This window comes from Adiantum capillus-veneris, chromosome 12 (genome assembly GCF_014529385.1).
Source record: "Adiantum capillus-veneris isolate H3 chromosome 12, ASM1452938v2, whole genome shotgun sequence".
Lineage (NCBI taxonomy): Eukaryota > Viridiplantae > Streptophyta > Polypodiopsida > Polypodiales > Pteridaceae > Adiantum > Adiantum capillus-veneris.
The window spans coordinates 156,147,825-156,163,522 of NC_140942.1; the positions used below are offsets into that span (position 1 = coordinate 156,147,825).

Below are 15,698 nucleotides of genomic sequence, written 5' to 3' on the forward strand. Positions count from 1 at the left end.
TCCACTGGGGTTGAACATTGAGCACCTGAGAAGGTCGAAATATCGTCCACGAAGATGCGAAGATGATCCGTAAGCAGAGGACAAAAAATGGGATATACCGCCCTATTGAAAGAAGGTGGGGCATTTTTCAACCCAAAAGACATTCGAGTGTATATAAAAATACCCCAGGGAGTCACAAAGGCCGTTTTCAGTTGATCACCTGGATGGATGCCCAACTGATTGTATCCACTAAACCCATCCATGAAATTGTACACACGCTCAGTGAAAGGTGTTGGGAAACCATCTGGGATAGTTACCTTATTCAGAGCATGGTAATCTACGCACACACGGATTTTGTTGGACTGCTTCTTAGGCGCTATCACCCATGGTGATAGCCACTTAGAGTGCTCCACAGGTACAATGATCCCTACCTCTTGCATTTTTTCTAACTCTGCCTTGACCGCCTCAGCATACTTCGGGTTGAGCTTGTAAGCTCGGCCTCTTACAGGCTTAGCCCCTTCAACCAGAGGTATAGTGTGGACACCCAATTCTGGTGGAATCCCCTCTAAATCCTTGTAGAACCAAGCAAAAACATCTTTAAAAGAGTGTATGAGAGAGACTACATGATTGAGTAATGCGGGATGCTCCCATAACCAAGTTGCTAACAGTACGTGCTGAGGGTTGTCAGGATCTCCCAAGTTGACTTCTCTGACCGGGTCCGGGGGTGTAGCTGGAGAGGGTGCTTCTGAAGATGAGAGGTGAGCTGCCTCTTGTAGCTTCAAGATATCATATGCAGGTGTTTGATCGATTGGAAACTCTGCATACTCTTCTTGTAACCATCCCTGTGGGAGCTCCTCGAAGGGTAAATCTTCAGATGCAGACATGACAGAGTGCTTTTGTAGGGGGTCCGACTTGGGAGATGCTCCAGGAAGGGGGAAATCTTTGGCGAGTGCATGCAGAGGAGATTTCTTCCCCCTTTGGTGATGTGTTATAGGTTCCCCAAGACCGAGGGCTTCCATCGGCGGGTCATTCGAATCATGAGAATTTGGGGTTCATACACTTCTTCGACTGTTGTACTGTCTGCTGTAGGACTTTGGACATCTGTGTCCTCCTGAGGAGTTTGAAGAGAGTGTGTTACTGACGGCACAGGTGAGTTTTGAATAGAGACCATGTAGCATGGCATCGATGTGGTAGCTTCCAACCACTGTAGCAGGTCCTCGTCAGACCCGTCAGGGGGAATGGGTTGCTTAGGGTCGGGGTTGGACTGTACTGACAATGAGCTGTGATGAGCCACTAGATCCATCCCTCCTTCAAGCCGGATTGGTTGCATTTGGGAGTCGGAAGTGTGTATCCACATGGCGTCGTTTCCCCAATCATGAAGTGCCTTAGTATGCCGCAACCATGGTCTACCAATCAGCAAAGGGAATCCTCCCTCTACCTGAGGAAGACTGACCACCACAAAATCCAAGCTAAATGTGAAGTCTTGTACCTTCAAAGGCACCTTCTCTACTATGCCCACAGGGTAGACTGTCCTCTGGTCTGCCAATGTAACAGTGAATGGAGCAGGGCGAGTAGGCTGCAGACCTAAGGCTAACATGGTAAATTTGGGCATTAGATTGATTCCAAACCCACCATCCACTATGACGCCTGAGAATGGATGTCCAAGAATAGATACAGTAAGACGTGGACTTTTATAGTCGGTGAGGGGAGCAGCTGGATATGAAATCATGTAGGACTCCAAGAGCTGCACAGGAAGGTGCCCGCCACTAGGCCCTGTACCAGGGTACAAAGACTCAATTATTGAGAGGGTGTCACTTCTAAGGGTTGCATCTAGCCGGAGCATCTCATAAAGAGACACTTGCTGAAAGGTGTTCTTCAAGATTGCTTCCGCTGTGGGCCTAGCTCCTACAACCTGGGCATCCTCGGAAACTTTGACCTGTTGCAAGTCAGCTACTGCTGCCAGGAAGGCTCCATCAATGTCCGAAAGCATAGATATCGGCCTATTCTTTGCACCACTTACGGGTGCGACATTTTGAACAGGTTGCGGAAGGGTTCGACAGGGTGGTCCCGTTGGCAAACTTAAACCCAGGGCTGCTCTTTATGCTCGAGTGAGCACCCCAGTAGGCTCTGCTGCTTGTTGTGGCTGAACTGTATGTGTAGCAAGTGCTAGCTGAGGGGTGGTGTTCACTGTGATTAGATTGATTTTCGGGAATGTAAACTCTTGTTGATTTTGATTTGGGCCTGAAGATGAGGATGCCCTTTGTTTGGGACAATCTTTACTGTAGTGGTCCTTAGACTCCGGACAATGTCTGCAAGGAGGAGACCCTTCAGGTAAAGGACACTTACTTTGGTAATGCCCATATTCACCGCATCTATAGCATAAGCTTGGCCGATTAGACAGACGAAACGGGGGACGAGGTGGTCGCTGCTCTTGTTGTTGCATGGTGCTGGAGGCTGAGGTGTAGAAGCTTTGGGGAACTGAGGGAGTACTGGCATGATAAAAGCTGTGAGGTGCAAAGTTGTTGTGCATACCTTGCTGCATAGGGGGTGTTGTCAGCAGAGGAGGCAACGGGTTTTGATGGCCGTAGGGTGAGACCATGTTAGATGCAAGTGCTAGCCCTTGTTGGAGAGAAGGACCTAGATTTTGTTGTATTTGCCGCAATCCTTTGATATAGTAACAATCCTTATCTTAGTGCCCAGATTTTTCGCAGAAGTGGCAATAAGCTCGAAGGGGACAGTCCTGTGGAGGATGTCCAGGAGAGCGACAAGAGGTGCACCATACCATAGCTTTAGTCTCCTGCTGAGACTGAAGCTCTTCTAGTTCTCTCTTGATTTGATCCAAAGCCTCAAGGTGCGATGGTTTCTCTTGTCTCAGAGAGATTGATTTCTCTTCTTGGAGGGCGCGTTGTATTTTGAGGGCTTCGAGTTCCCTGCGCAAGGAAGTCAAAGGATCAGCAGGACTACCTTCCGAGAACACAGAGGGAGTATCTATGTGAGGAGAGTTGTTGAACAGCTTCCTAGCCCCCTCTATTCTAGTAGCAGCTGCGATGAATTCCTCCAGAGTAGCGTCAGGTCGGAGGCTCTCCCGGAGTTTTTGCTGAGAGGTTTTTGGAAGCGCCTTCTCCACCCACTTCTTAACCATGAATTCACCGGGTTGCTGGGGAAGCTTGGCAACCAGAGACTTGGTTTTGGTCATAAGCTCTGCAAAAGTCTCCTCTGGCTGGAGCACCATGTTGGCCAACTCATCCAACACTTTCTCTTGGTAGTCGCCCCGCCTAAAAGCTGCACAAAACTGTTGTCTTAAGTCTGCCCAAGTTGCAAAATGATTCTCTGCAAAAACTAGTTGTACCATTTGTCTGCTAAGCCGTCCAAGGTGGATGGAAAAAGTACCACATGAGCATCTTCCCTGTTAAGACCACGTCCTCTATAGAGAGATACGAACCTCCCTGCATGGTCGTCCGCATCTTCCAAGGAGAGTCCTTTGAAGGTGGGGAACTTGATGTTTACCTTCGCCAACACACTAGCCAACGCCTCCATGGCCCCTTGTTGAGCCTGTTGCTCAATAGCCTGTTGTATCAGAATAGGAGAGAGCTTTACTGGAGAAGGTGATCTGGAAGATGTGGAACCGGATGAAGGAATGGGGAATGAAGGAATGGGAGATGAAGGAATGGGGGATGTCATATGTGGAGGTATGGTTGATGAGGTTAAAGGACTTCTACTAGATACCACAGGTCGTCTTCTATTATAGTGCTTCAGAGGGCTCAGTAGTGCGCTTTGACGCTCAACTGACCGCCTTGTATGTGTCATGCAGTGAACAACACAGCTCTAACACAGAACAAGTGAGGATGGTGACTAGACCACCTGGTCCAGGACCAGTGACTAGACCACCTAGCTGGCAGGACGAGGAGGGCTGGACCAGGGCGAGGACTAGACCAGGACCAAAGACCAAGGACCAGGGACGAGGACTAGGACTTGGACCAGGGTGAGAGAGGACCAGACTTGCAGACTATCTCCACATTGTAAGCAAGTGTGCGGAGCCAGGTAACAACCGATTAGCTTCACGTCTTTATCTCCACAAGAGTGAGACTTCCTTTGAGATCCCATCGTGGTCGCCAAAATGAGAGCACCTGTAGCGCGGATAATGTGTCGTGCTCTCTACAATGGGTGGTCCTCAGTGCAATGTGCGTGACAATCTCACTCAAACAGACTAAATCTCCCTCACATAGACTGAACACAAAGGAAACAATAGACGCCAACAGAGCTCACAAAGACACAACAGCAGACTAGAACATGTGACTCGACTATCTCAAAGACTGATACAGACTCTGGCGTGGCAGCACACTCAGCTCCAGCCCACGACTCACAGGTACAATGGGGGTGTTGAGGCTCAGATGTCCCGGGATGGTGAAGACGTGCTCTGTGTGAAGACCCACTCTAGACGACTACGTACAAGATGATCCTACTGGCCCAAAACGACTACTCATATGTACAATCATCAAGAGCCACCAACGGCTCATAAAGAACATCATCTAAGTCTATCCCACTGGGTGGCGGTGGTGACCTGGCCACGATGTCCACTAGACCACCTTGCCACGTGTCTCTGCCCAACGAGTCCGTCTAGTGTGAACCGACCAGACCAAAGACCCCAACTGACCAAAGCCCAACTGTAAACTAACTGTCCTGTGAAAGTGAAAGTGACACTGTAGCAGGCTACAATTACAAAATAATGGCAAACTAAAGCACATGTAGTTGAATGTGAGAAAAGTATAATGAATCATGATCACCCTAGTTTTGTATCACCAGTTTTGCATGTTATCAAATTAGCCAGTTTTTTAATGTGACAAGAAAGAAGAAACTCTACCAACTGCACAAAGCAACAAAAATTATGAACGAACCTTTCCAGTGAAACCAATGTTGAGTGGAAATGCATCTGTAGCCTTCAACATAAACTCCATATGCATAGGAGCTGGTGTACAGGTCGTGGCACAAGTTCCATGAGCTGGCCCAGTCCCTCCACCAACTAAAGTAGTAAGGCCTAATCAAAACATAATAGTCTGACATTATCATTCTGATGGAGGAAACATCTATCAAAAATTTTATTATGTGAACAAGGACATGGACCACCAATAGAACCATTCAGAAAACCTATACAATGGCTAAACTAAGATGCACAATAAATCCTCTATCATACATTGGCAGGTCTTGCCTTTACCTATGAGGCTTTGAAAGGGGTAGACTATTAAGAATTATATTTATGACCCTATCTTATGCAGTGTTTTCAAGATTGTGAATGTTGATCCTTAAGAGGAGGGTCCATAGAGCGTAGTTTGAGTTTATTCCATTGGATTTTTTGCCGAACGATGCTACGGCATGGACGTTTCTAAGCAGGATGGTGGTCTTACACTAACTACTAAATTCCTAATAGTCATAAGGAATGGCCTTTTCAAGGTCCCGGTTCCACATTCCCTTTTGCCAATCCGGTCCCCATTCCATGTGACTACGAGATTCGTAGAGGTTCTTCTAAAAAGTGATCCTTAACATAGACAAATGAGAAAATGAGTATTGGTGCCCAAGGATGAATAATACAATATATTTGGAAGTATGCTTCTCTATCCTCTTTTGAGGAAAACGTTTTTAGCTTGAACTCATATTCACAAAGATAATGCAAGACATAAGGTAGCCACAAAATACAAGCGTAGACCTTTTGTACATGAAGATAAAACCATCGTGCCTCATGAGTAGGCAGCAAGTCAACTTGAATTAGGACTCTAGTAGCTTCATCTCTCAAATATAGATGCATGCTTTTTCTTTTTAAAATGTGGAGTTGATTAAGCTGTATAGTTGAAGAAGAGCTGACGCTGAAATTGATTTGCTCAATGTGCCAAGTATCGACGCTAGCTTTGCTCCCCCCCCCCCCAACACACACACACTTTTTTTTGAAAATCTGCTTTGATTAATTTACAAGTTGGAAACCTCAAAAAAAGGAAAACCCACGAAAAGAAAGGGATACAAAAAGCGGAGCACTATGAGGCTCCGGAGGCTAGAAACAGTCAAAGTAAATCTTGTAGGTATCAAGAGTGATGTCTCCAACATCATAGGCAAAATGCAGCACTTGACCAAGAGATAATTTGAAATAAGGAAAGGGATTAACAGAAGTGCCTTGAAACATTAAGGAGTTCCTATGGTGCCAGATGGCCCACATAGTACAAAATTTGACCCAGCTGAAGAACACCGCAAACTGAGATTGCGGTGACTGGAGCACCCCAAAAAGCCAAAAGCATCTGTGAAACGAGCCGGAAGGAAAACACAGCCGAAGAGCAGTGGATACTTGCCGAATGAAGGCTCTAGAGTGACGACAACGCCACAGTAAGTGTGGCACGGTCTCCTCAGCTTCAAGGCATCTAGGGCAGTGGGAAGGCACAATATGCCGAGCATGTAACACACTGCCAACAGGTAGAGCTCCCACCAAGTAGCACCACAAGAAAACACGTTTCTTCAAAAGCAGATGACTCTGTCAAATGCGAGACAATGTGTATTGCCACCACAAGGATGACTCGGAAAGTGACCACAACTGATTACCTTGATGCACAATCTATACATTAGATTGAAAGATGGTATAGACACTGCCAGCTGAGATGCAGTCCAATCTAGTAGGACCATATTCCAATCAGAGAAGCGAAAGTCCACATCCAAAGGAGGAATGGGTGAATGAGCAGTAAGCATCCTTTGAATCTCCCGCCAGAGAGGAGAATAGTGAAGACCCAACCGAAAGCGAGACATTGCGTCAGCGAACGAAAGAACATAACCCGAGTCATCAACCACTTGATACACCCGACATATTCCTTTTTGGGAAAGAAAATACGCTTGGCGAGGAGACCATTCAACCAAAGTCGAGGTGAAATCCCTGCTCCAATGCAGACTCTCCAAGCGAAGAGAGTTACCCACAGAGGATTGTCGACCATTCCAAGCCAAATGCGAAGTGACAACCTTCCAATCAACAATTAGAGAAGAAGTAAAGGGACATCCAGGAATGTGTCCTTCAAGCTTCCCAAAAAAAACATCCCAATAACTCGGTTTCCAATGACCAAAAGATGGGGTGACAATGTGTATACCTTCATAAGTTCAGAATAGTCTGAACTCACGAATTATAAGAGGGAATAAAGCACTCATAAAACTATAAAAACAAGGGATACAAGAAAAGAAAAGAAAAACAAAAACAAACAAACAAACAAACTAAATCACTTTGTTTGCTACGAAACAAAACTAGAAAAATCAAAACATTATTAACTTAAAAATGTTTTTAGAAAAGGCATGTGTAAAATAAGTTGACGCAACGTATTTGGCTTAAAACAAGTACTCAACTTTAAGCAAAAAAAGGATAAGACATCTTAAAAACTTAATCCTAGAAATCAAACTTTACACAACTTCTAACGAAACACATTCTTAAGACCTCAGGTAAGCTAAATACGAAATCGAAAAATGAATACTACTACAAACTTACGAAGAGCAAAGAACCAAACTTGACAATATATGATCTCAACTCGCTGTTTGTCCAAACAGGAAGAATAAGATTATCACCTTTATCATGCATAGCTTGGACAACAGCTATGACATTCCTCATCGTCAGTGCCCAAGAGTAGGTGCAAATTTATATAGAGTCATTCATGCTTTGAACGTACTCTACAAAACCAACGAGCTAAGTTTCTATCACCCTCCGGAGGTGATGGGCATACTCAGCCATGATAAAGGCTAGCATTTGTCAAGCTATATTAAAAATACTAGAAGCGCTAAAGATCAAAACAACAACATAAGGTGTTATTAAGTCAAACAATAAGTGGGCTTTTTAGCTCCCCACTTCTATTGAATTTACTACTGATTATCTTGAACATTCCAAAGGAAGAAACATTAAAAATAAACTTACTACGATGCAAAAATGAAGGAACGTTTTTCATGATTCTTTTGAATGAGTATCCTTTTTCAACTAGTAAAGAAATAAGATGGCAAGATTGAGCAACAAAAGTAGATTTACTAGAACAAAGACGAGAAAATCTAAATAGTTGAGAGCAAATGACACCGTACTTAGCTAAAAGAGAAATGTTCGAAGAAATGTGAGGTATACGGATGATTTTTAGATTGGCATATTCTGGTTCAAGGCGCTTATCATAGATATCTAGTTCTAATCCCAAGGGAGTCTGAAAAATCTTAAGGTCTAAAAAGGCACAACAATCACTATTTGTGGTACAATTAAGTTCACAAAACTCCTTGGGATAAATTCCTCCGCCTAAAGAACTCGAATTCAAGTACATAAAATCTTGAAAAGAAGGAACGTCAGGGACAAAAAGATCATCTACAAAGCGTCTTACATTGCATAACTTGTGCAAAAATATTGGGCAAGTGTTAGCAACGACAAGACGCTCCATAAAATCGAACTCATAAGTAAAAAGATAGAAATTAGCAAGAAAAACAGCACAATTGGTACCCATAGGGATACCAATTGTTTGCTTGAAAAGAGAGTCACCGATGGTTATATATAAATTATCCAAAAGAAAATCTAACCAAGATATGATGTCAATGTCATCTACAATCCTGGTAATCTCTTTCTTCCTTTGTCTACATCTACATTCTTATTTTTCAGCCATAAGAAGTCAAAGTTCAAGGCTGACTTTCCTACTAGCAATGCCTTGTACCTATCCTTCTCAAGCTTGTACACAAAAACTTTTGAAATAAGAAATTTGACTCTAAATTTAAGGTCCTCCAAATTTGGCTTCGTGTATAGCGTTGTAAAGTCAAAAGTTTGGAGACATAAAGGAGAAGATTTCTCCTTAAGGCTTCTTGAAGAGTTCAAAAACTTTAGAACAGGAATCACACCTACTGAATCATTTAAAATCCAACTTGAATCGGTAGGTACGTCTGCTTCCTTTAGCATATTTTTCCACAATTCATTTACGCTAGGTAAAATGGCTTTGAAACAATAACTAAGCCATTTGGAAACCTCGGTCAAAGAGGTGTTACAAGAAGCAGCTATAAATCTAGGCTTTTTAGGGTTCTTGTGGAACTTCCAAACGGTATATAAAAAAGGTAATTTAGGCTGGCACTTGAAACCAAAAGACTTACAAAAGTATTGATGTTTCAAAATAATCTCTTGCATTGAAAGATCACAATCATTGTAAGTCTGAGAGTTTACTTCACCTAACAAGCATTCTAAATAGAACTTTTTGCACGTAACAACAAAGTTATTAGAGCACTTATCTACATAAGAGATTACAAAATCACGATGAAATTTCCTAAGAGCATCACGATCAGAAGAAGATAAGCTATTCCTTCCTGAAGAAACGTTCCGAGAGCAAGATGCTAATTTCAAAGAAGCTTTCTTGAGGATTACAGACTTCCAATGGGTAAAAATACCTTGAACTCCTAAAGACTCCTCAAACTTTACTACGAAACTAAAAATTCCTTTTTCTATGGCTTTGAGAAGGCAAGAGTCGTTTGAGGAAGTGAGCTTATATTTAGTACCTCTTGAGAAAAGGTCTTTCAAGGAATCAGAAGGAAGGATAGAACAATCAGCAGTAACTACATGACTCAAAGCTCCATTTACGTAAGAAGAAAAAGCAGTTTTACTACAAGGGCAATCAATACTTGAGATTGCTAGCCTCTCTTGCTTTTTAAAATTACGTCCTATGTCACTATAGTTGAAAGCTTTTTGTCCTAAAGTTTTCACATATTTGAAAGCTACGACAGGATGGTTCCATACCTTTCTCACACAAGGAGGGAGAGCATCCAAAGCTTCTTGAGATCTCAAAATAGAGCTGAATCCAATCTTGTCTAAGTCAGGGGAGGTAAAGATAGTTATCAACAAATCTTTCTTTCCAACCAAGAGATTTTTCAGATTAGGACATTTGGACTTCAAAAATTTGCCTAACAGTACTCGAAGTTGAGTACTATGAGACTCTCTTAGCTCCAAATCTTCATAAGAGTAGTTCTCAAGGGGTATACAAGAGCTGAAATAGGATCCTTATATTATACCTTTCAACTAATTTATAAGAAAAAGAACCCAATTCCATGGCTCTAGATAGGTAAATCAATCTCCGTTTGAAATCTCTACAAGCAAAAATTCTATGGTTAGAAGGATCATCACTCTTAATTCTAGAGATTGAAGCCCTAGGGAGACCTTGTACTCTACTAGAAATAGTGTTGTGCAAGACAATTGGATTGATTTCAGGGATAGTAGGCAGATCTGAACGAGAACCTTTAGGAATCCAAGTTCTTTTAAACTGACTTGAAGGGAGAACTAACTCGGGTTTGGGATGCCTTCGCCAAAGCATAGGTTTCTTATGGTAAATTGTCTTATTTTTACGTAAAGAAGACTTTCCTTCCAAGTTGAAACCTTTAGGGAAAAAAGTATGCAAAGTTCTCATCCAAAACAACTCTCGAGGCCACGCTGATTTATAGAACTCTTTAGAGTTTCTAAAATTACCTTCTATGTGCTCAATGGGAAAACAACGGAAAGACTCAAACCCATGTTTTTCTATTGCCGCATACAAGGGTTTCACACTTTCACGTACAGTGCTCTTACTTTGAACTTTTCTCGCTTCTCTTACATGTTCCTGGAAACGGACAAAAGCTGTTCGAAAGGTTTGCCCAACATACATCATAGAACTATCGTGAATATTATAAATAACATAAATAACTTGAGAGGTATGAACCGGACTTAGAGGACGTTCTACCGCAAGATGTTTTTTCCTTAAACGCCTCAAACGATTGAGGGCTTTTCTGGAAGAACTTGTGTAATGAGTACTAACTAAGACATTCTTAAAAGAAGCCCAACGAATAGGACCATCACCAAAAACATGCAAATTCTTCAAATTAGACTTAGCTAAAAACTTAAATCTTACTTGATACAAATTATGACTACTTCTAGCTACTAAAAAGAAAGAAGGGTCGAAAAGACGTACCTGAGAGTCATCAACATTGCTGGTTGAAGATGAAGAAGAAGTAAAAGTGTTTTTCATTTTTGTAGTAAGGTCAGTGTTTCAGATCAACGCCCGCCTCAAGGCTAAAGATCATAAGACTAGATTGGTGCTAGCCACACCCCTCATTTGTATAGCAGGGCTGCTGCCAAGCAGTGAGGTCCTTAAATAAGGCTGCTTGCTACACTCAAAAGATCATCGACAAAAGCGTGCAATCGAGTGTCCGTGATCCCTTGCTAGAATCACTACTCAACCTCTCCTCTCACCAGAGATATTTCATGAAACCACACAAGAAACCCTTGATCCAAGGGACCCAAATTAAGATGTTATTTTTATTTTTTAAGATTTTTAAGAGAAAAACATTATTTATTAAAAACATGCAATCTACAAAGTTAGATTTATAACTTTCTCACTACAACAACCAAACACACACACACACACACACACACACACACACAATCAAAAGCAAAAAACAACAAATAGATAAATCAAGACAAATTAAAAAATAAAAGACATAACACTTAAACAAACCAAAATCAAGACAAAAAGATGCTCTACATAATAAATCACGATACAACCAAAATTACAAAATTACAAAAAGACCCATAACTTATATAAAATAAAATTTATTATTAAAAAAGAAAAAAGTTTGAAACAAGGAATAAAAGTAATACACACATAAAATCACATCGACACACACATGAGTATAAGATCGGTAACTGATGGGGTATGCACACTTCTTATATATCTTCATGAAGCTCAACAGTTGGTCACCACTCAGACGAAAATCAAAAAGATTTGCATCTCCGCTAGATGACTAAAAAATATACCTTCATAAGTTCAGAATAGTCTGAACTCACGAATTATAAGAGGGAATAAAGCACTCATAAAACTATAAAAACAAGGGATACAAGAAAAGAAAAGAAAAACAAAAACAAACAAACAAACAAACTAAATCACTTTGTTTGCTACGAAACAAAACTAGAAAAATCAAAACATTATTAACTTAAAAATGTTTTTAGAAAAGGCATGTGTAAAATAAGTTGACGCAACATATTTGGCTTAAAACAAGTACTCAACTTTAAGCAAAAAAAGGATAAGACATCTTAAAAACTTAATCCTAGAAATCAAACTTTACACAACAACTTCTAACGAAACACATTCTTAAGACCTCGGGTAAGCTAAATACGAAATCGAAAAATGAATACTACTACAAACTTACGAAGAGCAAAGAACCAAACTTGACAATATATGATCTCAACTTCGCTGTTTGTCCAAACAGGAAGAATAAGATTATCACCTTTATCATACATAGCTTGGACAACAGCTATGACATCCCTACTCACGTCGTCAGTGTCCAAGAGTAGGTGCAGGTTTATATAGAGGTCATTCATGCTTTGAACGTACTCTACAAAACCAACGAGCTAAGTTTCTATCACCCTCCGGAGGTGATGGGCATACTCAGCCATGATAAAGGCTAGCATTTGTCAAGCTATATTAAAAATACTAAAAGCGCTAAAGATCAAAACAACAACATAAGGTGTTATTAAGTCAAACAATAAGTGGGGTGACAATGTGTGACCATGAGAGCCCAGGGTTGTTGCTGCTCCACGAAAACTGGCAGCAGCATAGCTTTCCGAGCCAAAAGATGACGTCTCAAGTCCAAAATATTTAACCCTCCAAGCCGCTTAGGAGAACACAGCTTGTCCATAGATAGACGCAGAAGACCCTTTTGCTAGACGAGGTCCGCCAAAAATGCTCTAAAATATTGGACATGAGGGACTGCAAGCGCAACCGAGGCTAGGATAACAAAGGCAAGTAAAACTGCACATAAGCCACAAGGATGCATTGGACAATCTTGAGACGCACATGAAGTGGCCACGCACAGTTTCCAATAATTCAACTTGGAATGCACGCGTTGGAGCACCCAATCCAGTTTCTGCATAGCCGATACATTCCAACCCAGCGGATAACCCAAATGGCGAACCAGAACATGTTGAGGAACAATCTCCCCACGCCACAATATCTTATGCCAATCACACTCTTTCAGAGTCAATAGCTTGGATTTGCAAAAGTTAACTTTGAGACCTGTTGCCAATCCAATTCTTTGGATCCCTCCAAGGACACCCGTTTGCTACTTGGGCTGCCAAGTTGGCTTGGACTTATCACCAAAGCAACAGACTGCTCTCCTCCTCCTAGCCATCTATTGCATTGCATCTCCGCACGGCTATTTCTTGCTGGCAGGGCTGTTATAGCTAGGTGCTCTTGGCCACCATGTGGTACATCACATCTTGCTGGATTTTCTCGAGTTCTTGCATCAGCCAGCTTGAGAGGTTGATCACGAACTTCCTGTGGACACGGATAGAAACGCAGTCGGCTCGGGACAAAGTCTCCTAGCAGGTCATCACCCTACCTTGGTCTCAGGGGGTTTGGGTATCATTGATCCAGCACGGCAGAGTAGATCCCTCCTTGGGAAGCTCATTGTCAAAGGTCTTCAAGGAAAGGAGCCCTAGAAAGAGCTTTAGCTACACCGCATGAGAGGCCGAGTTCCACAGACGGGTGGCCCTTGGAGCCCCTTCACTCTTTGGATTTTTACAGAGATCCGCAAAGTGGGCCTAAGCGGAAGATGGGAGGACCGTTTCTCGTTGAGCTTACTTCGGTCTTGGGAGTAGCTGAGGGTGGGGACTTCAGCAGCATCAACCCACATGCACTGAGAAGCACTTGAGGCAGTCTCTTACATGGAACCCTTTGGTTAGTATACAACGAGGTCACAGGGTTGGCGGTAGACCCCATGTCTCATGGGTCCCATGGCAGAGGGTCCAATTCACACCCTAGGCGACTGGTTGCAGTTTACAACACTTCTTGAGGAGAGTTAGAGCATCCAATTGCGAGGTATAAGGGGGGTACAGAGCATGTGTCAGGACATCGTGGAGGCTCTACTAGCACAGTGGCATACGCCTCTTGAGCCGATGGCTCCTAGTTGGATGGGGGCCTTCACTCACCTTGAGGTCCTCATCGTAGTTAGGGCCTGCTCAGACTCAGGCCTTTGCATGTTCTTTGAAGTTCAGCGAGAGCGTCGCCTCCACAAAGTAACTACTGAGGCACCAACGATAGCAAAGCATAGTTACCCAGAACGCGGAACGGGAACGGCGACGGGATCCCCGCGTAACGGGGGAACGGCTAGGGGTCCGGAACGGGAGGTTAAAAGACACCCAAATAGTGCATTTTTTAGCTCCTTGTGTTTAAATACAAGGAGTATTAGAGTGCTTTGAATCTAATACTCACAAAAAACTCGTTTTGAAGACCGTTCAACCTTGCTATGACTAGATGAAGATGAGAGAGAGAGAGAGAGCTTGAGAGAGTGAGAGGGAGAGACTCAAGAGAGTGAGAGGGAGAGGGAGAGATTTGAGAGAGTGGGAGGGAGAGGAAGAGAGCTTGAAGGATTGAAGCCTTGAGCCTTGAGCCTTGAGAGAGTGAGTCTTGAGAGGGATAGATCTTGAGAGTGAGAGGGAGAGAGCTTGACCCTTGAGGATTAGCTTGTGGAGAGAAAGGGGGAGGGGGGTGCATTTTATGAGTCCTTGAGGCCTTGCACACTTCAAAAAGAAGCCCAAACATTTACTTCAATTTTTCCAATTTTTGCCAAATTTGTTTGTAGCCGTTGGCCGTTCCAGGGGCATTCCGGAACATTCGGGGGGCGTTCCGGAACGGCCATTCCGGTTTGCACTGGCCACCTGGAACGTCAGACGTTCCGGGACGTTTCGGAACGTTCGAGAAGGGAACTGCCCCCCGGAACGCCGGAACGGGGGCTAGGGGGCGTTCCCCGGTAACTCTGTAGCAAAGTGCTGTTTCCAGCGGATTCAAGTTGTGGTCATTAGAGGGAGGATTTGCGTGCTTGATCCTGACTCGAAAGATCTTGAGACTGGACATTGGAGCTTTGGGCTTGGGAGAGTCTCCCTTTAGCGCGAGTGCAGTGGGACCTTGGTGGTTTTGGCTGGACCGTTTTGCTTCAGCCAATCACCTAGAGATCCCTTTCTTACAATACACAGCACGACTGGGCGTCACATACTGGCTGCTTGGAGAGAGACCCACCTTGTTGTAGCAGGTCACTGGCAGGAAGAGGGTCTCACACCTAAGTTCCTGATAGGCTTTTGGGAGAGCTTGTGGGAGAGCAGACAACCAAGGAGAGTCACCATGTTCCACCGGTTAGTTTCCCATAGAGCTACTGGAGTTGGGAGTTGGTTGGTCTACAGTGGTCACCCGACGGGCCGTGCCACTTGTGACCACCCACTTGAGTCACAGAGGCACTATCTATGGGACTGTCTCATGGCGTAGCAGGTTTGGCTTCGAATTCTACGGCTGATGCCAGCTTTGTCGTTAGCTAGGCAACACACTTGTGGTGCTACTGCTTGGTCCACCCTCATGGGCCCATCACTTCGTTTTGAGTTGTCCTTAGCTAGCAGATAATTATGATACAGGAAGGCCGGCCTACACTCTAGCCTGCCACCATAGTTACCCGGAACGCGGAACGGGAACAGCGACGGGATCCCCGCGGAACGAGGGAACAGCTAGGGGTCCGGAACGGGAACGGCGCAGAACGGGAGGTATAAAAAACACCCAAATAGTGCATTTTTTAGCTCCTTGTGTTTAAATACAAGGAGTATTAGAGTGCTTTGACTCTAATACTCACAAAAAACTCATTTTGAAGACCATTCAACCTTGCTATGACTAGATGATGAGAGAGAGAGAGAGAGA

The 15,698-nt window shown here is 43.4% G+C and overlaps 1 protein-coding gene across 2 annotated transcripts in view; it reads right to left on the bottom strand.

Annotated features, from left to right (window-relative positions):
* The window catches only part of URE (urease), a 225,361-nt gene that overhangs the window by 72,271 nt on the left and 137,392 nt on the right, over nt 1-15,698 (bottom strand). For both annotated transcript variants that reach the window (XM_086525904.1, XM_086525905.1), the window contains one exon: nt 4,875-5,014. In XM_086525904.1, the coding sequence (XP_086382030.1) occupies nt 4,875-5,014 (140 nt within the window). The remainder of the gene's footprint in view (nt 1-4,874; nt 5,015-15,698) is intronic.